This window comes from Pangasianodon hypophthalmus, chromosome 19, assembly GCF_027358585.1.
Source record: "Pangasianodon hypophthalmus isolate fPanHyp1 chromosome 19, fPanHyp1.pri, whole genome shotgun sequence".
Classification (NCBI taxonomy): Eukaryota; Metazoa; Chordata; class Actinopteri; order Siluriformes; family Pangasiidae; genus Pangasianodon; species Pangasianodon hypophthalmus.
Window position 1 is genome coordinate 19,154,659 of NC_069728.1, and position 25,993 is coordinate 19,180,651.

At 37.4% G+C, this 25,993-nt stretch overlaps 1 protein-coding gene across 2 annotated transcripts in view; it reads right to left on the bottom strand.

Annotated features, from left to right (window-relative positions):
• Positions 1-18,449: 18,449 nt before the first annotated feature.
• kif26aa (kinesin family member 26Aa) overlaps positions 18,450-25,993 on the bottom strand; it is a 94,488-nt gene continuing 86,944 nt past the window's right edge. For both annotated transcript variants that reach the window (XM_034313438.2, XM_026948086.3), the window contains 3 exons: positions 25,557-25,750; positions 22,379-22,529; positions 18,450-19,824 (listed from right to left, as the gene is read on the bottom strand). In XM_034313438.2, coding sequence (XP_034169329.2) covers positions 19,655-19,824; positions 22,379-22,529; positions 25,557-25,750 — 515 coding nt within the window. In that variant the 3' untranslated portion in view covers positions 18,450-19,654. The remainder of the gene's footprint in view (positions 19,825-22,378; positions 22,530-25,556; positions 25,751-25,993) is intronic.

Here is a 25,993-nt window from a genome sequence, read left to right on the forward strand (position 1 = left end):
TGATATAGTTTTCTTTACAGAGATGTTTATTTAACGTTTATGGAAGGAGTCTCCAGTTTCAGAGCTTTGTAACAGGCAGAGATTAAGCTGTAACTTAAAGTTTCAGGACAGAGGAGTTTACGATTTGACTCTAACAACACAGCAACTTGCCAATAATTACAATGTATTTATCAATAAAATGGCATGTCGTACATTTTTGTCTATTTGTGTGTGTGCTTTATTCCTTATGTGACATCTCAATAGATGCAACACAAATGAAACCTATGGAGGAAAATAAATTATCAGTATATTATCCATAACACAGCACTGGGATTAAAATGATATCTCCTATAACTGGCATGCATACCAGATGGACACATAGATATTTTTCATGGAAATAGAAGCTGGCATTTTTATTTAACCCAGAGGTCAGATTTTCCAGGCTGGGGAACATAATGGTTGATGTGATTGGGGACTTGATTAGATTCCACCATCCAATTACTTTCCATGTTATTATCATTACATCAGCCTGCTCTGCACTGAATCGCTCATTTTCCTCATTATTTTTCATGTCTCAGTTGATATAAATGAAGCTGTGAGTAGTCTAGCACGATGTGTTTCGCTGTTTTTTTTCCAATCTGCCTTTATAATGAGCAAATAATAACGCTGTCAAGTCGATTCATTATTGTTTAGTCCACATGTAATAAAAATTGCCCTGAATAAATAAACGATCTATAATTAACAATGATTTTTGATGTTTTTCTGATAATTCAGTACATATTTCAGCTTCGGCAGAACAGTGGCCTGAAATGAACAATCTTAATAAAACATTCCTTCAGCGTGCCAAAGGAGAACACAAGTAACCGATTGCCCATCACTTCCCATTAACCTCCTCCGGTCCACAAAGGATCAACACGTCACCTCAATTAAACTCAGCAGAGTGAGCTAAATGATCAGAGTCGCATTAAAAACACAATCGAAACCAGACAAACACTGGAAGTCATTTCACTTTACATGTAACAGACATGTAGTGTAGAAAGATAGAGGGAGCTTTATACTGGATTAAATTATAGAAAAGTAAGGCAATTAAATTCGGTGAGCCTTTATGGCAAGAAAAATTATCACTCAATGAATTCAATGAATCACAGATTTTTTAGCTATAATACTTTCCCTCGTAATAGTAGGCTTGTGCTATATCTGATATTGAGGTGTTTTTTTTTTTTTCCTACTCATGATTAACCGTTTATAAAACATCACGATAAACAATTTAATTGTCCAGAACCAGTCAGGAAAACAAGCATTTCAGGCTTAAGGAGAGGAAGAGAAGATTTAATAATTTTACCAGCTGTGCAGTCGGGCACTGCTTGCTGGCAGTGGCAATCATGAAAACTCAATCAAAAGCAGCCAAAATTTTTTTCTGTCCTTAAAAATATATATTTAACTGTTTTTAACTCCGTATGCAGGCCTACATATCTAATGTTAACTAAGTTGAATGTACACTGTTAGAGTTTATTTCAAATGAATGGACTCAAAATATTTTCTTTTTACCTCGACAGAAAGCTAGAGTAATTTGTTACAAATTCCCCTCTCAGTTTCACTTGTTTAGTTCCCTTTGTGCTTTTGATTTGGATTTAGGCTTTTAATCCTTATATTATTTTTTATAAATGAACTAGATTTCATGGCATGGAATTTCTTTTCTTCAAATAGATGACAGTTTAATAGGTTTAAGGAGTCACTATTTAGCTTAAAATCACAACTTTTCAACTTATTTTTGGTTCATTTCTCAGCAGTCGTCACCTATGAGATACCTCAGGGCTCCGACATGGGCCCACTTTTGTTTTCATGATACATGCTGCTTCTTGGTTCTATCTGCAGAAAGCACAATATATTCCACCACTGCTACCAGCAGAACCCTAAAATCTTCTAAACAGTTGCGTCCAAATTGGAGGACAAGATCTGCCATTCCCAAGATTATGAAACCATCATCCTCCACAATAGACCCAACTTTATAAACCCAATTATAAAACATATTTATTTCCCTGGGCTTTTAATCACTCATTTTATTTTGCTTAAAAAAGCATGATTAATTATTTTGCACAATATGCATTTTTAAATGTGTTTGGCATTTCTATTCTAGAAGCAGAAGACAAGCAAATAGATTTAATGCCTAATTACTATGTGATCTCTGTGATTTATTTATTTTATTTGCATTATTAACTTTAGCAAAGGTATTTTTTAAAATGTGTACTAGCACATTCAGATACATGTTTTCTTCCTAATATTGTATGCATTTAAACCCAAACTGAACTGAAAAATCTCTTCTTCCCGTATCCACACCATGGCACATATACAAGTCATGCATTATTCAGCGAGCATTCCTAAACATCGTCTGCATCAAACCCTCCACTGCTTCATATAACCTGACAAGCCATGAATGGGGAGGGTTACAAATCAGCACGCTGTTACCAGGGCTATTTTTTACTGGGAATTTTTGTTCTACTGCACCGTGGTGGCTTCAGGACTGATGCTGAATCTGTGAGCAACCTGTCAGAACTCTTACTTAAGCTGTGTACTGAGATCATGGACTTTTACAGACCGGAAGGATGATCAGAAGCATGGTACAGTCATTTTAGATAGCCATTCTTTCAGTTACGACTGCAGCCGATATTATTAGCACTGTAGCTTGCGAGTAATTGCGCGAGTGCAGAGCTGACATTGAGTAAATTGGATGTGGCTTGAGGAGAAGGGTGAAAGCACTCAGAGACATATGGCTGGACTTCTACGCCACTTCTACATTTCACTTGCTGCAAAAATTTATAACAAACACAGTAGTGGTGAGTGAGGAATATACTATCTAGCAGGAATATACTATCTAGCAGGAAGAAGTTTCACAGTCTATCCACCAAAACTTCAATTATTGCATAATTCCACACAGCATTAAAGTAGCGGTGTGTAAGATTCAGGTTTGATTATTGTACCATAGTGCAGTTAAATTCTCAAATCTGATCCGGTCATCAACCTGAGAATAGCATCCCCTCGGTGAAACATGGTGGTGGTAGCATTGTGTTAAGCGTTACCAGTGGCCTCTTGGTAGTTTCTCTGATTATCACCCTCTTTACCCGGTCAATGAATTTTAGTGAACGGCCTCCTCTAAGAAGAGTCACGGTTATATCATCTTCTTTCCATTTATGTTATTTTTTTAATGTTCTTGTCCCTTTGTCAGATTCAGTTAGAAAACAAAAACTCTATTTATCTCTCCAGTATGTCTGAAAACTAACGAGGAAGTTTTAATGATAAATTTTGGTGATGATTCCAAGATTTGGATTTAATTCCTTATATTTCTTGTATTTATCTATTATTTTTGACATTGAATCTAAGAAAACATTTATCTAACTTTTAAAAAATAAAGTGTTAAACCATTATAGGCAACAATGTCATTTTAACAAGGTTTCTTTGCTGTCATTTTGCTCTTAAATCAGTAACAAGGTTGCATTTTTAGCAAAGAATTAGTAAATACACAGAAGCTGTTTAACTGGCATCCGTGATAATGACATTAAGGACATTCTAATGATTTGTTTAAAATTCTTTTTATTTTTGTTAAGTTAATAATTCATTTTCAATTTCAAAAACAGAGATGTACTCAAAGTGGCCTCATCAGTCAATATCACATCATCATAAATGCAGAAAATAAAGGGAAAAAAGAAAGAAAAAAACTTACTTTTCTTCTTCTCCTGATGTTCAGGAAATGTGAATGATGCAACTTCCTGTTGAACATGTGACTTGTGGACTATTCCAAATATTCCATAGGGGTGAGTGTGTTCAGGTAGCAGGGTTGAACTGAAAGGTAAAGTTTTGATGATGTGTAATGGATGAGTCGTGAAAGAGGATGGCTCTGGCATGAGTTACACATTATTGGGTTTTTGAAGTATTTTAATAAGATTATATTTTAAGGAAATGTGAAATTACAGTGCGCTAAGACAGAAGAAATGCTGTTTTACTAAGGTTAAGGTTAAGTAGGTTGATGTGAAGGAAACTTTACCTGTGTTTCAAATGTCTTTTATGTGTCTTTTTTGAAATGTTATATCAGTGAGACATGAGCCACACTGTATCTGTCAGAGAGACTGACATCTCTTTCTCTCTCTCTCTCTCGCGCTCTCTCTCTCTCTCTCTCTCTCTCTGTGTGTGTGTGTGTGTGTGTGTGTGTGTAAGACTGTGCAGTTCAGGCGGTGTGAAGAATAAAGCTCAGCGCTGAGTTCTATAGATATAGTCGGTGAATTGTTCACAGAAATGTTCAAGATGACAGTTTCCCACTTTCTCTCTCAGCCGGCCTGCTGCTTTTACTTTCCCACTTGCCTTATGTAATTAAGGTGCAGGCGAGATGGAGACAGAGGGAATCTATTTCATCCAGACAGCGGGTGGAGAGGACGTGAGGATGGATGATAATGTCCTGAACGCAGAGAATCTGAAATGATTTATAACCCGAGACCGGAGTCTTATAGAGTCTTATCTTACACTGACTGAGTGTGAGTGTATCCTCGGCCAGGAGGACGTTTCACCTGGATATAACAGTGTGTTTGGAAAAAGATCTTCTCCACTCATGAAGAACAAATAATACAGGAATAAATTTACACTTTTCTCTCTCTTGAAGAACAAAAACAAAACAAAACACAGCTTGCCATGTCACTAAGAAACCACAAAGTGTAAATTCCTCTTTCCTGAAGATGCTGGAAAACATACAGCTTTATTTCTGACACTGGAGACTCCTTCCAGAGATGTGATCTAAACATCTGCTTACAGAAAACCAAGCATCCAAGCGTCTGCTGTACAAGTCCCTGTGAATGAGTTGGTACTATAGAAACGGTAACATATTTGAACGAGCACATTAATATAAACCTAGTAAATGAATCAACATCTCCTGACCAATCAGAATCCAGAATTCAGGAGCACTGTGATAGCTGAGATAGTATTAGCATTAGACACAAAGCAAAACAAGACAAAGGCTGGAATGTAAAGCATTATAAAAGCTTCAGTGAGACAGTGATGGAAGAAAAGCACTTCAGCATTGACCTTGTTCACTGAGACGTGTGTTTTTGCCCCTTTACAATCCCAGGATCCAGAAATGCGGATTTTCCTCTTTCCATGTCCAGCCGAGCATGTTTATTTCCAGAGAACCCCCTGTGGACCTCGACTTGATCGCCGCTTTATTCTAATACTAAAGACATTATCTCGATAAATGGACTGGAACAGGACTCGTCAACACTGAATGTCATGTGACCGAGAAGGATGAAAAAAAACCAGGTCTATTTTCTGAACATTAGGGTTCTAGGACATTCTGGTTCAAAGAATGTTCAATCTTTCAGAGAATGTTATAACTTATATAACTTATATATAACTTATATAACATTTCAGAATGTTCCTCCACCATTCGGGTTGGAGGAACATTAACCATAACATTTCCATGATGTGATTTTTTTCATTCAGTAAGGAAAGTCTGTCAATGATGTTTTACTACGATTGTGGAGCAAACCATTTGTAGAACATTGTACAGTAGGAACGTTATTTTGGAAAATAACAACCAAAAGAACCTGTTGGAAACTTTTTGAACCCTTAAAAAAAGGTTGATTGGATAATTAAGGGTTCTTAGAGATTAAAAAAACACAAAAAGTGTAGATAACGGAAAAAAATAAAACAAATACAGCAAAACTAAAGCATTTATAGAAATAATTGTCCACTTCATTTTACATATTGTAAATGTGTAACATATACAGAGAGAAAAATGTAAAAAAAAAAATCTAAAAATTGGTCTAAATTAGAGATAAATATTAAACTAAATCCGATGAGTGTATCTACAGTAGAAGCAGATCTTTTTTTTTTTTTTTTTTGCTACAAGTCTGAGCTAAAAGCCTCGCACACGCCCTAATTAATACCCAACATTACGGCTAAATCACAAAAGCAATCCCAGGGTGTAGCGCTAATTAAACAAAACATAACTGGTCACTATTTAATACGAGTCAAATCCTCGGTAACAATTATGGCCAAATTTAATTAAAGGGAAGTTTTCCCTTCCAGTCGCACAAAGAGGAGTCGTAAACACAGCAGCCGGCTTTACGAGCACAACACAGAGCCTCTTTGTGTTTCACAGATCATTTTCACCGCCTCTCTGTTTTTTTAATCAAACAAGGCACCGTGCCAAACACTTATCTGAACTGGTTTTATGACTGTGTGATTTACACACACACACACACACATACACACACACACTTCTGGCACATTAATGATGTGGTCGAGACACAAGCACCCTCCATATTGATGTTCAGACATTAAGGTGTAAAGAAAAGGTTCAGGTTAAGGACTGATTTTTCTATTTTCTACCAAAATATTTTAAATATGGCTTGAGCACAGAGCTGTTGAACTCTGCATTCTGATTGGTCAGAAGGTGTAACACGATGAAATGAAATGATTGGTCATTTCCTGTAACAGCAGCTCTGACATATGTTATGGTTTCTATAGCAACAGCTCGTTCACAGGGACTTGTACTGCTCCACAGAAACGGATTAAAAAACATGTATAATTATTAAGTTTTCTGTAAGGAGATGATTATTAATGGAACATTAATGGAAGGAGTCTCCAGTGTCAGCACTTTGTAATAGTCAGAGATAAAGCTGTAAGTTTTCCAACATGGGAAAACAGAAAAGAGAGAAAAAATAGAGGATGGTGAGAGAACGACTTTTTATAGCTGCTATAATATAAGTTAGAACAGGAACTAACCTCTTTCGCAGAACATGAAATGTAACTATAAATGGATAAAAAAAAGCAATGACAGCTTGTTCCTTAATAAATGAACACTTGTCAGTGAATTGCTGTGGTATGAGAGGAATACAACACTTAAAGATGTGCTGTTATTGGAAATTAATCAACTTCAGTTGGTAACAGTAAGTCCATGACTCATTATTTTCCTAGAACTGCACAACACGGAGTGTTTTATTCCTTACATGTTCATACGAGTGGTTTTATCCAAAGTGAGACAGAATGTAGAAGAGAGAGGTGTTAAAGATTCAGACAGTGATATGAGTGTCAGAAGATCTGACTTCACACCAACTGACGAGAAAAAAGTGCAACACAGAACGTGGTGAGTGAAGGGTGAGTAAAGTCCATGAAGTCAAAAAGCCACTCAGACTCTGACTGATGCAATCGTACAAGTCTAACGTGCAAATGCCTCGGGCACATACGCTGAAAAAAACGCATATTAAAGGAAATTTTACACTTATAGTCATGTTCCATTGTGTTTTATTGAATTTTTTAAAGGTTGAACTGCGTTGGCTTTTATTGTGAACAGTAATTTGATCAAACAATGGAGGAGCGCTTCAGTTTTAATACGGAGTTCATTTAATTTATTCAGAAAATATTTTCCATTTTGCTTTCTCTTCTGAAACACACTTCTGTTCTCTTAATAATATTTTACACAATGAATTAAAAAGCACTCAAACAAGTGAAGAAGCTACTTATGTTTCCTATATATATAGGCATACCAATAATTTTGTCAAATATATATATATATATATATATATATATATATATAAAATGCAAACAAACAAGTTTTAAGAAAACTGCTCTGAATATCCACAAGCAATTGACTTTAATGGTTTCATGTTTCCTTGCGATATAAAATTTTTTTATTAGGTTCTTTACTAATAAAGCCACTTTCTCATCCATCATCATAGGGAAAACTAAAGAGTTTCCTTACCAAAAGAACAGACGAGACAGATGGCAGTTGATCTGCACAAGTGGATGAATAGATTAAAAAATGGATATGTACATAAGCAGTTGGAAATACCCACAGAATTGACAGAATCTGAGCCATAATAATGAAAAAAAAAAGCAGAGTAAAGCAAAGACGACTCCAGAGATTACAGTCTGAGAATTACGCAGTTCAACTGAGTCACGTCAACTCCAATTCCCAGAATTCCATGCCATCACCGCCTACTTCCATATCAAACTCCATTTCCCAAACACTGAATGAACTACAAACTCCACCACACGACCGGTCACATGATCACAGACACCGGATCACTAACCCAACACATCTGTTCATCATTATCCCTTTAATTAACTCAGACTTTTATTCTTTCACTGTGAAATCTTGCTGTGTTCTAACGTCAGAAGTCGCATGTTTATTGATTGATTTTTTACATTTTGACCTCCATTTGTTTTATCGCTTTTTTTGCTGTCACATTTTGCCCAGCCATGATGATACTGGTGAATGTTTCTTATTTGTGCATTTGCTTCCAAACATGTGCAAAATCTCAACATTACTAAATCAGCTATCAGCCATTATGTCTGTAACAATAAACTGCTCAGGAGAAGTTTTTTTTTTTTTCTGTGATAGAAATACAAGTGCAGTTCCTGAACATCGCTAAGGCTACATCCACATTAATCTGGATAGATCTAGCTTTGGCTTGTGTCATTTCCGTCAGGTGTTTATTTACTTTCTGTCTCTGAATTGATGCGGCGATGGCGAGGAAGAGCGCCGAGTATTTTAAATGGACAGATGAAGAGCAGGAGTTGTTGCTGCGGCTAACCCAAGACTATAAAGTTGAAAAAAAATGCAATCTGAATCAAACTGGATAGCAGGCACAACAACTGCAGTACAACATCGTCCACCATCTTGTTTGTTTTCAGCTGAATGGGTCACAAGACTGTCACTGTTTTGAATATCTCTGTTTTCTCAATCCACACTACAATGTGAAAACAGCATTTTCAAATGTATCCATGTATCCAAACGCCGTCTCTGTGTGGACGGAATGTCAAAAACGTCGAGAAAAAGATGCGTTTTCAAGTTTATCTGGATTAATGTAGATGTAGCCCAAGGCTCATTGGAGCTAGAATTGGATTCCTGTGCTTATGAATCTATGTTTACGATTGTACAACCCTTGGGCCTGTTTTGTAGCTCTTGGGTAAATAGATGACATTGTGAATCTGCTGAGTACCAGGATATTTTAACTCAACACCCAGATGCCTCTGCCAGGAGGTTAAGCTTTGGCTGTAGATGGAGATTTCAGCTAGATAATGACCTCAAACAGACATCCAGATCATCTGATCAATGGTTGTGGGACATTTGCCCTTACCAGAGGGTTATGCTTTTGCCCTAGATGGACCTTTGAGCTAGATAATGGCCTCAAATTTACACACATCAACACACACACACATCAGCAGCTAAAAAAATGTAGTGGGACAGTTGCTTCTTCCAGGAGGTTAAGATTTGGCCCTAGATGGCACTTTCATCAAGATGAAGTTTAACCTTTAACTTTAACCTTTAAATCCAAATCAGTGTAGAAATAGTTGTGGGACAGTTGCCTCTACCAGGAGGTTAATATTTGTCTCCACCTGAAGTTTTTTATCAAGATAATGACCCCAAACAAGCATCCACATCAAAAATGTAATATTTTGTGTTAAACCTCTCAGTCTCTGGACTTGAACCCTGCTGTAAACACACGTTCTGAATTGAAGAAGACGTCCACGTGCACAAACCTGAGGATATAAAGTCGATTCAAATATGCATGGAGGAGAACCAAGATCCTCTCCATCCTTGTAAGACAACACTGTTATTCTCTAATGAAGGGTGCCAAAAATTTCCTCTCCAATTCTTCCAGAGGTTTGACCCCAAGTCAGAGGATGACTGACGGGATGTTTAATAGAGTCAGGTGACAAGGTTTAATTAAGACCGTGGATTTGAGCTAATGCCTTTATGAGTGTGAGAAGGGAGCAGATTTGCTTCAGGCTAGCCGAACACGGGCCAATTTGCTCTCCGATGAATCAGTAAAAACCATTTTATCTGAGTTACTGAGGCACAAAAGATATGTGGATTTTTTAAAAAAAGTGATTAATTTTCTTCTCAGCTGTAGGGAAAGAAAGAAAAAGTCTTGTCAAAGCTGTGTCTTGTTTTAAAATAATTTCTCAATTTAGTCATTTAGATAGTTTCTCTTTTACAGTATTCATATTAAAGGATTAGGGATGCACTGATACTGATACACTGATACTGGTATCGGGAATCGGTCTGATATCATGCTAATAAAAATGCTCTAATATAAAGATCTGATACCAGGTGATACTATGTGACATAACCCTAGTATACGTTGTCACTCTAACAAACACACACGACACGTAATCACAGAGATCTGAACGTATTTCACAAATAACGATGACACTGAAAGCAAAGCAGACTGCAGACTGTGTTCTGTTTAAATATCAAGAGGAGGAACTTCAGCGTCTTCCTACAACACAAGTGATAAAACATCTTAAATATAAAACTCAGCACTAGCAGCAAATGTTAGCTAGAAGAGGAAAAAATGTCTTCACACAACACTGAGTGAAAATAACAGCTCTTATGTTCCAGCATGTTGTTCTTGACGATCAGCTGCGATCGCTCACTGACAACGAAGCAATGAAAACAAAAGCGTTACTTTCTTTACAGCTGTACAGAAGAGCTGTCCTCTCGATCTGAGCGAACTAACATAGCTAGCTAATGCACTTCATCTGGATTAAAATCAGCTCGCTAATGTTATAAAGTAGGAGTCTAGTAGTGTAAAGGCATGAACACACACACACACACACACACACACACACACATGCTTTCCATGGCTGCTATTTAAACCAGGAAACACAAACACAGCAAAAATAAAATATTCTGCAATGTCACTGATTGATTAAGTCGGTTATCACTATTAATGAGTACCAAAAACACGTACTCCTACTCATGCTGAAAAAATCGTTATTGATGCATCGCTAATCAGAATAATACATTCCTTCATTTCTTTTCTGTTTCTTTCCACTAATGTATGGTTTGCAACGTTTTTTAGAACAAAAGTCGCATAAAGAAAAGGAACAAATGAAAACGCCCTTCATCCCACAAAAGAAAATGCTTCACTCGTCATTAGCCATCATGGAATAATAACAACGGGAGCAAGCAAACACACACTCCTACTAAGCTTAAAAAAAAAACGAAAAAAAAAAACGCTATATAGAAGTCAGGTCTTTTCAAGGAACCACAATGCAAACGGTTGCCATGACACTACATTGATGGGATTAATGCGTAAGACGTGACAGACGGCACAAAGACACCCCCTCTACACACACTACACACATACACACACACACAGCAACGAGAACCAATTAACCCCGTCACTGTCAGACCCTCCACTTCAACACAAGAGCAAAGAAACAGCATGGCCTGTCACCACCGCGTGCCAATCATGCCCTAATCTTCACCACCCTCACACACTGTCCGAGGACATGTAGCCGTCCTTTCACAAATAAATGACTTCCCATTGTCCTCTGTCCTGCTTCCTGCACTTAATCAAGAGAACAAAAGGGAGAACCGCACAATAGATGTTGCTGAAACCTTTTTATCCTCCAGCTTTTCCTGCTTAAATGATCCCTGAATGTCATTTTTAAACCATTACAATAATCTTTGCGGAATGAAAAAAAAAATGATGTGCCTTTTATGTAAATACTCTCTATGTATCATTTATTCATATACACACTGTATAAATGCTTCTGAAATAGTTATGTAAGTGCTAAAACCCTCAGCGTTGTGCTGTTACGGGAAAATAATCAACGGTGAAGGGGCGGAGTGATGGTGTGACGTGTTATTGTTACCATCCTAAAGTTGATTATTAACATCCCAAAGTGTTTTATTCCTCTTATACCGCAGCAATTTGCCAACAATAACAATTTTGTTATTTATTAGAGAATACTTTTTATCCGTTTATAGTTGCATTTAACGTTTAGCTTAAGACAGCAAAACTGCAGCTGGTCACCGGTAAGCGTAAACTCCTCTGTCCTGAAGATGTCGGAAAGCCTAAAATCCCGGCTTTACCTCTGACTCTTACAAAATGAATCAACACCTTCTGACCAATCAGAATCCAGGATTCCAGTGAAGTCACTTAACACTATATAAACCACAACCATGTCTTTCTGACTTCATAATGTCAGGCTGCATAACACATTACAACATTTGTTTATTTTTTTTATAGCTTTTTATTTGTTTATTTAGTGTTTATAGCTGCTATAACATAAGTGAAAACTTGTTTTCATGGATGCTCCACAACATTAAATGCAACTCTAAATGGATAAAAAGAATGATGTGTCATTCTTTAATGAATGAAAAAAAAATGAAATTGTAGTCCTTGATGAATTGCTGTGGAATAAAAGAGGAATAAAACACTTAGGAAAATGCTGTTACAGGAAAGTAATCAACTTCAGGGTAGTAACAGTAACTCAGCTTGTTGTTGATTATTTTCCTATTACAGCACAACATACACTTTGTGTGTTGTGGTACAGAAATTGAATATTTTATGATGAGCTTCTCGCCTCTGAATTTGAAATGAAGAAAACATCCACATACACAAACCTGAGAATATAAATGAACCTCAAATAGTGTTTACTTTGTGTCAAATCTTCACCACGGTAATATATATATTTTAATTTATTTATTTTTTGCTATTTTTTTCCTATTAACTCCCCTGGTGTGTATAAACGCTGAATCTCTCTGAAGCTCTCAGCTGGTTCATTACAGAAACACATTCCTGTCAATACAAGTAGACAGTTTGGCTGCAATCAGCAGCTTTCACAGAATAAAGCGGAAAAAAAAAAAGAAAACCTGAACTGTATGCTCTGAATGAGCTGGAATTTATTTCTGTACTAACACGCCATCCTGGCACTTAGGATTCAGAACATTCAGGTCAGTTCTATTTAATTCTGTAATGAATAGAGTGCTAAAACGATGGCCTTGGAATAATTGGCACCATAAACAAACATTTAGGGCTTATGAGTGGCACAGGAAAGTGAGCTGTAATGCTGTACCTGTACCACTGCATACAAAAAGGAAAAATAATTGCTGCTTCTTTTTTTTCTTCTTCTATTTTTTCATTAACCTCATGTGCTTAATTCAGCAGAAATTTCACACTTCTACTGTGTCTACTGTCAGAGCTACACATTGTGTCAGAGGTCAGGAACGACAAGCCATAGAGCGCTACTCCATTTCCTCCACGCTGGCACATATTCAGCGAAAGAGAGGACTCAATTACGATTTCTAGCCTGAGGGGAGGACTGCTTTCTTCTGAAACTTCCTTCCCCCCATTCATGAATGAAACCGAGAGAGGGAGAGGAAAAATCTGCTGGAAAAAAGGACGCTGCTGAAACCTACACGTCACCATTTTTATTAGGATAAACAAATCTTTTTAATAATCAAAAAAAGAAAAAAATACACAGAAAAAATGTAATTGAAGACTACCTTCATTGGGGTGTCATAATGCACACATAAGCAATCAAGCATAATGCATATTAAGCAACTGAGTTTGTTCTTTGAGTTCCTCATGTTAAATTATTTATTATTAGGGACATCTAACATCTAATATGCAGTATATACAGTAAGTGAGTTAAAATGACATAAACATGCACAAACATTTACAGAGTTTGATTCCAGCTTTCGTCATCTGTCATTAAGACTGCATTTGTCACTTTGCATGTCAAATATGTCAAGACACTCTGACATGAGCTACAAAGTCAGTAGTCATAAGGTTATAACCTAAGACAAGCTGTGGAGTGTTATAACCTAACCTTATGTCAACATAAATCTGACTCAGGTCTTACATTGAAATGATATCAAAAACAAGTCATTGATTAGTGAAATTAACCTTTATAAATGTTTATCAGTCATCACAAAGGGCTTATGTAGGTGTACTGAAGCTTTATGAACACTGTCATAACATAACCTTATGTCACTTGACTCAGGTGCTATGTCAAACTTGCTATCAAGATTGCCAGCTAACAGCTGATGGAATAAACCTTTATAAATGTTTGTGTAAGTTTTAACATTCATCACAAAGGGCTTATGTAGGTGTCATGAAACCATATGAACACTGTCATAACCTTATGTCACTTGACTCAGGTCTTCAGGTCAAAACTGATATCAAGATTGACAGCTGACAGCTGAAAAAGCCTTTATAAATGTTTCTGTAGTTTATATCAATTGTTATGTAGGGCTAATGTCGCTGTTTTGTAGCCTTATGTATACTCAGTGAATTATTACCAATATTTGAACTATTTGATTTCAGTCATTTTAAATAGGAGTAATAATGATAGTAATTTAATAGATTTTTTTCCATAAAATAATCCACATAATCAGTAATTATGCTACATATTTGTGCGTAGGTGTGGGCAGCTGGTGTTTGAGGGCAGTTGGTGTTATAAACTCATTCGTAGGTGATCACAGGAGTACACAACCGTACACACAGGTGCGTGACTAAGACTCTGGTTCCCTCCTGAACGATCTGGATTCATTAGGTGAACACGAATCAGGCATAAATGAATGGCTGTCTTCTGACTAGTGTCTAATTAAAATAGCTCATTCTATTTAACAAGGCCATCTGCTGAGGAGAAGGAGACCAGGTGGACTAGCATGCTAGCAGATACACTCATAAACCGAGGTACCCCTGTAGGTCTATAAACCTCTCCGGGTTCCTATTTGTGCTTAATGATATTTTTACAGCCACAGCGCTCGAGAGTATAATTAAATAACTTAATTCAACGACTGTTTTTTATTGACTCGCAAGCCGAAGAGTCCATGGTGTAATTTAATTCTCGACTCGTATCAATGCTAGCCGTCTCTGTTGTTGCATCATTTCACCAATCCTTCATGTCTGGTAACTCATTAACAACTCTACAGTGGGTGATTGGGCTGATTTTATGCTGTCATTCGTTTACCCAATCTTATCCCTGAGCAATGCAAATCATCAGTGACTGATGGGTCTTAAAGTGCACATCTGTTAGAAAGCTGGCAAGCGTTCAATGTCTTTAAAAAAACATTTATTTTTCTCCAGCAAAAATACCAACTGTCAAGTCCAATACAAGATCAGGACTCACCAAGCTCATCAAGACCGAGCCTTAAGCGGGTCGAGGTCAAGTCAAGCCAGAGTCTTAAGGGGTCGGGGTCAAGTCAAGGCCGAGTCTTAAGGGGGTCGGTGTCAAATCAAACCCAAGTCTTAAGGGGGTCGGGGTCAAGTCAAGCCCGAGTCTTAGGGGGGTCAGGGTCAAGTCAAGCCCGAGTCTTAAGGGGTCGGGGTCAAATCAAACTCGAGTCTTAAGGGGGTCGGGGTCAAGTCAAGCCTGAGTCTTAAGGGGTCGTGGTCAAGTCAATCCTGAGTCTTAAGGGGTCGCGGTCAAGTCAAGCCCGAGTCTTAAGGGGGTTGAGGTCGAGGTCAAGTCAAGCCCGAGTCTTAAGGGGGTCGAGGTCGAGGTCAAGTCAAGCCCAAGTCTTAAGGGGCTCAGGGTCAAGTCAAGCCCAAGTCTTAAGGGGGTCGAGGTCGAGGTCAAGTCAAGCCCGAGTCTTAAGGGGGTCGAGGTCGAGGTCAAGTCAAGCCCGAGTCTTAAGGGGGTCGATGTCGAGGTCAAGTCAAGCCCGAGTCTTAAGGGGGTTGAGGCCAAATCAAGATCAAATCAAAACTGAGTCTTAAGGCAGAGCTGCAAGACATAGTCAGGACTGAGACAGAAAAGGATCAAATCATTTTTGAGGCAATCATTTACTGCAACCAGTTGGCTTCATTTTTGTATTGCACCAATGATTAGGCTATTTTCTAGGAGAAATTCCTTTTTGACAAATTTGTTCATGCAAAACTTTATTTTACAAAGTCTATATTTAGTGAGATCAATGCCCAAGACCAAGGCAAGTCCACATCCAAATGGCAACAAGTCAGACAAGTCCAACTCAATACAGAAAACGTGTTGAGATCGGATTCAAGGTCTGTAGTCCTATGTATCACTTTATAAAACTTGATTTTTGTCATTTTCTTCATTTTCCTTAACACGCACAATCCCCTGAAGCATCTCGATGATCTACAGACCTAGACTGGAAATCCTAGACTGGAAAATAAATGGGTTTAAATCTAGGCATTCCTCAAGGTTCAGTACTATATCCAGTTCAGTTTTTAACAAAAGAAGCATACACATAGCAGTGATTTGACTCTCAACAAAAATGCAGACACTCTGGATGGGATGCTCTGCTGAAACTGGGAAACTAGTGAATCCACATACTTGAAATTGCTAGAGATTGGGTATCAATCTCTGGTGAAATCCTGCTAATGCTAATGCTGTGTCATCTGGATAGTTGATTAGTGTCAAATCATTGCTATGGCTGTGTTTATTGGTAAAAATTAAAAACTATGCAAAATTTTAATCCATCATTTTTATTCATGCATTTTTATTTTCTTTAACACATATGTCCTTCTAAAGCATCTGGATGACTTATAGATTAATCACACACTGAAATTTATGTATAATTAATTTTAAAACTAGGCGTCCCTCAGGGATCTGTACAATGTCTGGTTTAGTTTTTAATTAAAAGAAAAAAAAACCACAAATAGCAATGATTTGACTCTAATCAAATATGCAGATGACACAGCATTTGTATTCTTATGTAGGATATCTGAAAGACATTCAACCTCTGGGCTCTTATTTCACATTTCCGTCTCTAGTGTGGTTAGATTGCAGTGAGAAAGCGATTAGACTCTGAATCGACTCAGCTGCAGGAAGTGAATCAAACGTGCTCTGTGCTTTGGGTTGTAGCATTTCTTTTTTTTTTTTTTTTTTGTAGATCTGATCTGCTAAACTGAGGCAGAGAATAGAGCTGTAGTGCTGCAGAAATGTAATATATTCTGGTGATTTGGACTAATAGGTGTGAAAGTGCACCAAGACTTCTTCTTTTCTCTCTTTTATGAAAAAGACAAAGTCAGATACTACATAAAACTTTGTCAGCTTATGGGTTTTGACATAAGCCTTACATAAATCCTTTAACATTTCTTTATTAAAGCTTTACACCATGCTGAGTTGCCCTTCAAATAAAGTGTTACTCCATTTTTAATCCCTTTTTATGTCTAGGCAGTTTCCTGACCTGCTAGACTGCTCAGCAAACTGGATTATGCTAAAACAACTACCGTGACACAGACAACAAAATCTTCTAATGGCTTATTACTATTCATTACGGTAGTGCAGAGGTGAGAGCAGGCGGGCTGAAACAACACTCGATATGCAAATTAACAACACTTGATATGCAAATTAACACCGTTCGATATGCAAATCAGGATTGTCTTTCTGCAAGCAGTGTGTAGCGTAATGGAAACACTTCTCTGTGCAGATTGAGCCGTGGCTGAATTTTGGAAAACTGTCAGAAATGATGAAACATCAGGTTTTTGCCACAATTGTGTTTTTCTGCCAGTAATGGGCCTTGTTTTTCATTCTGCATATGAGCATTTATTTAAACAACAGGTGTGGTATTCACATAAATCCAGTTCGGTCAGAAAGATGTTCACGTCCTACAAGAGTTAGTGTAAGCGTAAGTGTTCGTATAATGAGATTCACTAACGTGAACCTTGATTGATTGGCTTCAAATAACAATTGTTGATCAATTACTGCAATTTTATAAATGGACATTTATATAGTCAAGTTTACTGTCAAGTAAATCACTTATTTATTTCAGTTACACACAAATAAGATAGGAATTCAATTAGGACAAAAGTAATGGCACCCTATACAATGAAGAAGAGTTAATGTGTGACTATGGTGGCTGATCAGCTGCAGTGGCTGAGCTGCATTACTGGAAGTTTTAGCGTGTGCCGCATTTAGGAGGCGCGATTTCACAATTTGTTTTGTGGATATGGCTAAATGTAAATCAGCTGTGAACATACTTGGTAATCTACAGTTGTTTGGAGTTTACTGACATTTGCACATGAGTATAAAGAATTACAGAAACTGTTATAAATCTGGCAGGAACTCATAGATCAGTTTGGTGAAAACACGGCAACGCGATTAATAAATGAATACGTTAAGAAAACATAAATATATTGCAACTAAATAATGGTATATTTTTATTTAGACTACTTTATAACCTTGCCATAGCTGTCTTCCTAGCTAATTGTGATTTCCTCATAATTCTTTTCAGGTAGTTGGATAGTTACATGTCACGGCATAGTGGATTCAGTGTGTAATCAGATAGCGGCTGTCAAAATGTCCGCTATGCTCCTGCTCAATCACATCCTCATCAAAACAGAGAAGGTGATGAGACAGAGCCTGATGTACATGATGATGTCTAGATTAGGTTATAAATGTAAAAGTAGACGTGGTGTCTTTGGAATTGTGGACTGAATGCATACTTAAATGCGATTTTATCTGGTTTCACTTTTGTGGGAGTTAAAATGCTAGAACTTTACCGCTGCTTGAGAACCTGTAAAAACCTATAGTCCTAAGAACTGCACTATATCCAGTAAAAAATACCAAAATAATACCAAAAAAAACAATAATCTTAAAGATAATTCTTAAAATAGCAGTGAATTTTTAATGTATTTAATTTTTTTTTTGCTCTATAATCCAAAGAACTCAATAATTAAACATCAGAGGATAAAATGGCTCAGACAGCGAGCTACAAAGTCGAAAATTTTTTATTCATAATCATGTACTGATGCATATGGAAGGTTCTGTACATGTTCTTACAAAGCGTTAAAAAACTGTACAATATAAAGCTGAAACACTGAGAAGGTCTTACATATCTGTAAAAAAAAACACTCTTAAAAACTCATAAAATAATGTAAATAATTAGCTAAAAATAAGAAATCCTAAAGCATTAAATAAAGAGAACTCACGCGCTCAGGTTTAAAAGCCTGAGGCTTCTTAAATAAGGATTGATTTGAATTTAAGTGTTAATTTTTTTAGTGTGCACTCTGCTTTTTTTTTTTTTTTAATAAATTTGGCAACACATTTCCCACAGGAATTTTTTTTTTGGAATACAGATCATAAAGGATGATCAGGAATCAAAGACTCGAGAGGAAGCCAATAGACCGAGTCGATCTTGATTATTTTTGTCTTTTGGCTCATTGAGCAACATCTGAGCAAAATTACTTCGAGTATTTAGAGGCAGGTTCTATTCCAGCAGCAAAAATATTAATCAGTGTTTCATAAATTGATGAATTTGTTAATTAAAAGATGTCATGTGTCACATACAAGGCTGCTTTCATGCTTGGTATTCATTAAATCTTGGGCATGTTTTCTTTATTGCCAATTTCTAACTGGCAATTATTTTTGAAGAATAAAAAAAATGTTTTTTCGACGTTTCTTAAGAAATCTGAGATTAACTAATCGGGATAACTGCAAAACCAGATTATGCCAATCCACATATGGATCTACATGTCTGTTATAGATATGATGCAAAATTATTTGGGCGTGAATACTCGATGGGTTTAGTGGTTTAACGTTAATATATTAAATAATAAAAATTTGGCAGGGTTATAAATAAAATAAACACAATAATTAAGCAATACAGAAAGGTTAATAAAGATGGGCAGCTCCACAGGAGGTTCTGGGATTGGCAATAAATTACCTTATTGCTTTTTCTCCCTTTTTTCAATTTCATTATTATTTTTTTTTTACACACTACATTACAATGCAAAATAACTATTATATTCCAAAAGAAATCTGCTAACGGGTTTGCTTAGGTACAGTCGTGATCTCAGCACTAGCACCGATCAGAAACAATGATTTTTTTTTTTCAAATCAAGGCACTTCCTGGTATCATAAATAAATATCTCAGTAAATATCCACTGATGTTTTCTCTCCTCTCGTTATCTCCTCATCACACCTCCAGCTCCTGCCCCGGGGATGTTGGTGCCAGAATGTCGAAGCAGGTCTCCATCATGACGCGAGACTTGCACAGGTTGACGCAGAACTCCAGATCTCCCGTGGCCTGAACCAGAGCCTCCAGGTAGTCCTGCGACTCCGGGTCCAGATCCGGATCCACGTCAACTGAGGAGACAAATGAACGACAAAGAGGGTGAAATAGAAGCCAAGATACTCCAGACATCCACATCCAGGACTGCATCCTTGTTCCATCACATCACCTTTAAATTTAAATGTGCAGCATGAAACGTACATGTCATGTAACATCTTATAATTTACTCTGTCCAAAATATTCTATTTAGCTAAACTAAATGTTATTACATGTTATAACTAAGTGTTATTATCTTATACTAGCGGACATAAACACGAAAAAAGGACCACATGCCTAATACACAGTGACCATACACAGTGTAAAAGGACAAAAAAGATGGTAAAAATAAAGGAATAAAAGACTCTGTGGCACGCTGTTACAGTAAAATAACAAATGCCTCTGATTTGTTTAACCGAATATGGAATTCTGTTTAATAAACTGTAGAATAGAGCAGCAATGTTCATACAAAAATAAAAAATAAACCATGCGGTGCAGGGATACTCCAGGATCAGCATTAAGCCGGTGGTGCTGTGTAAGATAATGATCCTCTTTAGGGCTTTAATTTGACTCTTTAAACTTGTACGGTGCTTTACAGGAGAACATCGAGCTAATTAGAACAGCGGGTTAGCACTTTTACACAAAAATCCTTTTCTAGTGATTTGTCCTTCAGTGATAAAATACACACTGGATAAAAATGGTTCACTCCTCTTAAACATCTGACTCTGAGGTATAGCAAGTGCTTAGTTCAATTTCCTCATACAGAGAAAAAATTCTTGTTCTGGCATTTAAACCTGATTTGGGGCGGGGCTACGATTGAGCTTAGTTTGTGATGTCATAAGCAGCCTATCCTTGCATTGTGATAACAGGAAGTTTGGGAAGTTTGTAGATCAGTTTGTTAAACTCTCAGCTTATTATCCAGTTATTCATTTCAAAGTGAAATACTTAGTAAGTACAATGAGCGATTATAAAAGTCAGAACTCTCTGATGGATTCTTTCAGATTTAAAAGTTTAAAATGTGATTGGATTAGAAACCATTGATCCTCTCTGACAAATCTGATCTACATGTCCAACTTCTTTCTTAACTTTATTGGCTTGACATTGGATTTTTATCCAACAAGTCAGGCTTGGAATGAATTCCATTTTAGAGAAAAGCATCTGCTACATGGGAACGAATCAAAATATTTCAATAAAATGGAGCCAAGGAATTTTTTGCACTACAAACCCATGTTGACACGAGCAGGCGACATAGCGATAGAAGAGCGTTCATTTTCTACGAACGTGTGCGATACAGAGACCGGGTTTCAACAACAGCGACATCTGAACTGAGATTTTCTCACTTCTATGCAAATTAGGTATGTCAGTTCAAAAGATTCCTCGGACCAATCCTATGGTGCGTGTGGTGCGACGTTTCTTCAGTTCCTCACTCACAACTTTAGTTCCTTCCTGCAATTAGTTTCCGTTTACTGTTTGCCAAAAAATGGAAGAAAATCTAAGAACTGTGCTTTAATTTTTTCCTGTAAAATCCGACCTAAATGTGTACAGAGACATTACAAAGAACAATAAAGCTTTGAAGGAAGTAGCAGAGATCGTTGGTGATTCTGATGAGTGTATGTAGCTAGCACAGTTAGCTCGCTTTGCTAATCTAATCTGAGGATAAAGCTAGTATGAATCTGAGCATGTAGCATGTAAATCAAACAACCAATTTTCACACTGATTACTGTTTTATTTAGAAGCTACATACAGTGTACTGTATAGCTACTACAGTTTGGCATCTGAATTTAAAAAAAATGCTGGACAGGCCACGCCCATGAATGACAACAGTCTGCTAGTGTGAACGCAGTGTAATGCTATGCTGCAACGTGACCAGCGGTTGAGATCAGTGAGTTCAGTCTGTGTGGGTTCAGTGTCTGTGATTGCTTTTGTGCTCGGGGAAGAAAGCACAAAGAAAAGCTAAAATATTATTTGTAAAAAATAAAATAGCAAAAAGCAGAACTATGACTGAAATTTGAAATTGCACTTGCAAAGTCAATGAGAGAGCGAGTATGAGAATGAGAATAAAAGAGGCTGTGTGTGTGTGTGTGTGTGTGTGTGTTTGTGCAGCATGTCCTTGAATCAATAAGCCGTTATTTTCCCTACTGCAATCAAGGTGTTTCAGCAGTGAAGCCGTGATGGTGTCTGTCATGCTTTATAAATCATGGCCCTCTTCAGTAAAGAGTCAGATGAGGGCTGTGTGTGTGTGTGTGTGTGTGTGTGTGTGTGTGTAAGCCTTTCCCATCACCTCCTCACATTTAACTCTGCATCAGGAATTGAGACTAGTGCTGCATTTGTCTAAAGCTCATAACTTTTCTGACCTCCGACTAGGAAAAAAGAAAATAAACAAATTCCTCTCAATGAAGAATTCCTACTCGGAAACTTCTCCGAGTTCAGCATGTGATGTGGCTCCCCGTCGTCATCAGTGAATACTTTAAAACATCACTTCACTATTGTTAAATGAGACGAAATATCTTGTTGATTTCACACAAAGGTGTGTAAACTTTTGCACTTTTTTTTTAAACCATACTGTTAATACACTAGAGGAAGGGAACTCACACTCTCCTGTCCACTTGTCGGGGTCGAGCATTAGCCGAGTCTTGGCGTCCTCCAGTTCACTCCTCAGCCTCTCGTGCTTGGCCCTGAGCTCCCGGATCTGCTGCTGCCTCTTCTCCAGCATCCTGAGGCGAGCGCTGAAGTACTGCAAGCCCTGCGACAAGAACCCGAGAGAGCAAGCCGTGTTTATCTGACTGCAGAGCCAAACGACTGCCTCGCACAATCCCTCCTACATCACAGCACGCTTACAGCTTAGGTTAAATTGAGTCAGGAGTAATCTGTGTGGTGCCGCTCTATTGGCTGGATTAATTACAGCCAAGCTAAAAATAAAAACACACATCTCGCTAGGCCTAAATCTCCTGGGGGAAAAAATTGTTTGTCCAGGATGGAGGAGCTTTAAAAAAAAATAAAACAAGATTACAGATTATTGTAAAAGTAATCAGCCTGAATTTATTACGTGAGGCAGTTCTCCAAGCAGGGTCCGGGTCTGTGAAACGTAGCCAAGGGGTCAGTGATTGATTGATTGATTGATTGATTGATTGATTATTTTGTTGCAGTGGTGGAAACCCACTTTATCAAAGTTATTATATTTAGGTGTCCAAACACCAAAGCCAACTCAGAGCAAATGTGTTCTATCAGTATCAGGAAAAGAAAGCTCCATAGATCCAAAAAAATATTATTTGAAGAATTTTAATAATGTTCATAAAATCAATCCATACTGAAGGGGTCTGTGGAATTTCTAATTTATTTACAGTTAAGGGAATCCCTAGCTACAAAATGTTTAAAAACCACTGATCTAAGGCATAAACCACTCCGTGTCAGTGGAGTTGATGTTTCCATCCTGAACACCATCTCCTGAAGTGTTTTATTCCTCTTATACTACAGCAATTTGGCAATGATTGCATCATAATTTTTATCCATTTATAGTTACTTTTAGTGCTGAGGAATGTCCTGTTCTCGCTTACGTTATAGCAGCTATAAACAGTCGTTCCCTCACCAGCCTCTCTTTTCTCTCTCTCTTGAATTTTTATAGGACAAAAAAAAAACGCAGCTTGTCGTTTTACCGAGAAAACGGCGAAGAAGCGTAAACTCCTCTGTCCTGAAGATGTCAGAAAACTTCACATTACAGCTTTACCTCTGACTGTTACAAAGCGCTGACACTGGAGACTCCTTCTATAATCGTTACAGAAAACCTCACCGTATCAAAGCTTACACGTTTCTGAAGTCTGTTCATGTGAAGCGTTTGCTGTATAAGTCCCTGTGTATGAGCTGTTACTATGGAAATGATAATGTACTAGAACGAGCGCATTAATATAAACCTGCACTATTATCAGAGCTGCTGTTACAGAAAATTAATCAACACCAATCAGAATCCAGGATTCAGCAGTGCTGTGGTATAAAATATTTTACTTTAATTAACAATTAACATGCCTTTTGTGAACTGTGAAACGGCTGACAGGAGACAAATGGGTGGATGTTTGCGTATGCTAATGAAAATATAATTGACACACAGAGATGAAAAATCTATCTCTTTGTCTCAGACAATCAAATAAGGTAAATGAGAATAGTCTCTCGGTCATAAAACAGCTCCTCCCCCTCGACTGCAGAGAGAAACCTACTTCTTACCCTGAGCGGTTGAACTCTTTAAAGATGAACTGAAGCTTATTTGAAAATAAATCATTCCAGCTTCCACTGGCGAAGCGGGTCAGACTAGCAGGAAGGGGTAATGATCCGTGGACATGCAGCACAGCGCTGGCCGTAAAGAGCCATCAGACAGATTGCAGATTGAGAGAACACACCTCGTTCATCACAAGCTAAACGTATCTGTCATATGCAGATGAGACGTCGCTAATTGTTCCTGAGATCACCTCTACAGATGCAAATTCCTGCCGCAGTCAGAGTGGTCACAGAGAGAGAAATATTGAGGGACCACCACAGGTGCTTATGGTTTTTAATTAACATCATGCTCAATTAGGAATGATGAGCTACCCTGGCCCCTTCAAGTTATCACACCAGGACAGTCCTGGAAGTGGGAAAGCTTTCATTCTAGCATGCCATGTTTCATTCTCACCTCAATCCACTTTTTCTTTTGCTTCTCTAAATCGATTTCCTTTGAAACAGACACTATATTTTGCTCTTCTGCATTTCTTGGGCTTACTGTCATTCTCAGATCTGATCAATGAATTAATTTAATCAGTTGCAGCAAAGACAAGTTATTGATCTTTCCAAGAAACAAACTGGGAAAATTAAGTATATTATCCATGAAACTATGGAGGCAGCGATACACTAAAATAAAAAAAAATTCTTTTTTATAACAGCAGCTCTGACAGTAGTGCAGCTGCAAATCACACTTTTTGTCATTAACACTATTATATTTTAATAAAGAAGGAGTCTCCAGTGTCAGCGCTTTGTAAGAGTCAGAGGTAAAGCTGTAACTTTTAGTTTTCTGACATCTTCAGGACAGAGGAGTTTACACTTACACTGTAGTTTCTCAGAAACATGACCTTTTTGTCTTATTAACTTAGAAAAAGGAAAAAAGAAAAAAAAAAGAGAGGCTGGTGAGGAAATGCATATCTGTAGCTGCTGTAACATTAGTGAGAACAGGAACTTGTTTCACAGATGCTCACTCAACATTAATTTTAATGATAAATTTAAAAAAAAAGTTTTTCTTTAATAAAAAAAAAATTGTCATGATATAAGAGGAATAAAACATTCTGGGATGTGTTACAGGAAAATAATCACAACACACCATCACTGATTTATTATTATTATTATTATTATTATTATTAGTATTAGTATTAGTATTAGTATTTTATATAACAGCATAACACAGAGTGTTTTATTTCTTATATAATTTAATTAGATTTTAATGCTTCTGGAAACTGAAAGGAATCAATTAAAATTAATCAATTTATTCATGAATTCATGCTTAATTTAAAAAAACACAAAATAATAAAAGCATTCTATCAAAAAGGACATTACTTCACAAAACTGTGCAATAATTAAAATATTTCTTAAATTAAAATATGGAACTGAATATAAAAAATGTCTTTGAGTAAAACTTTTTACCCTTTCACACTGTAAGACGGTACAACCCATGCTCTCAAATTACCACCCAGCTCTTAGTGACCACCCTCACAGCAAACGTTTAAAATCAAGCATGCAGACCGAGTGCTCTCACCTCAGTCACCATCCCTTCCTTGCATCTCTGCAGTCTCTCCACGTCATCTATCTCGTACACTTTAATCTCAAAGGCATCCTTCAGGGAGCCCCCCAGTGGAGGCAGGTCCACCCACTGGCCTGCAGCTCCAGCCTTCCTGCCAGGAGAGGAATTATCCGGCAGGGGAGCAGGAATCAGCCGCCGCCGCTGCAGGCCTGGAGAGGTCAGACAGGGTAATGCTCTACATCTGGGCCGTAGGTGCACACCAGGAATATCCAAGGAGTTATAGGCATGCTTTTTAAATATGTATGTGGCTTGAATGATGTTACAGCATTTAAAAGTAGTCAGAAGATCAAAGTAGTCCAGAGTGGGGCTGATATATGTTGATATATATGCATTAAGGGCAAGATGGTATGATTGTCTCTTTGTGCAAGCTATATAAAGATACATCCTTTAAT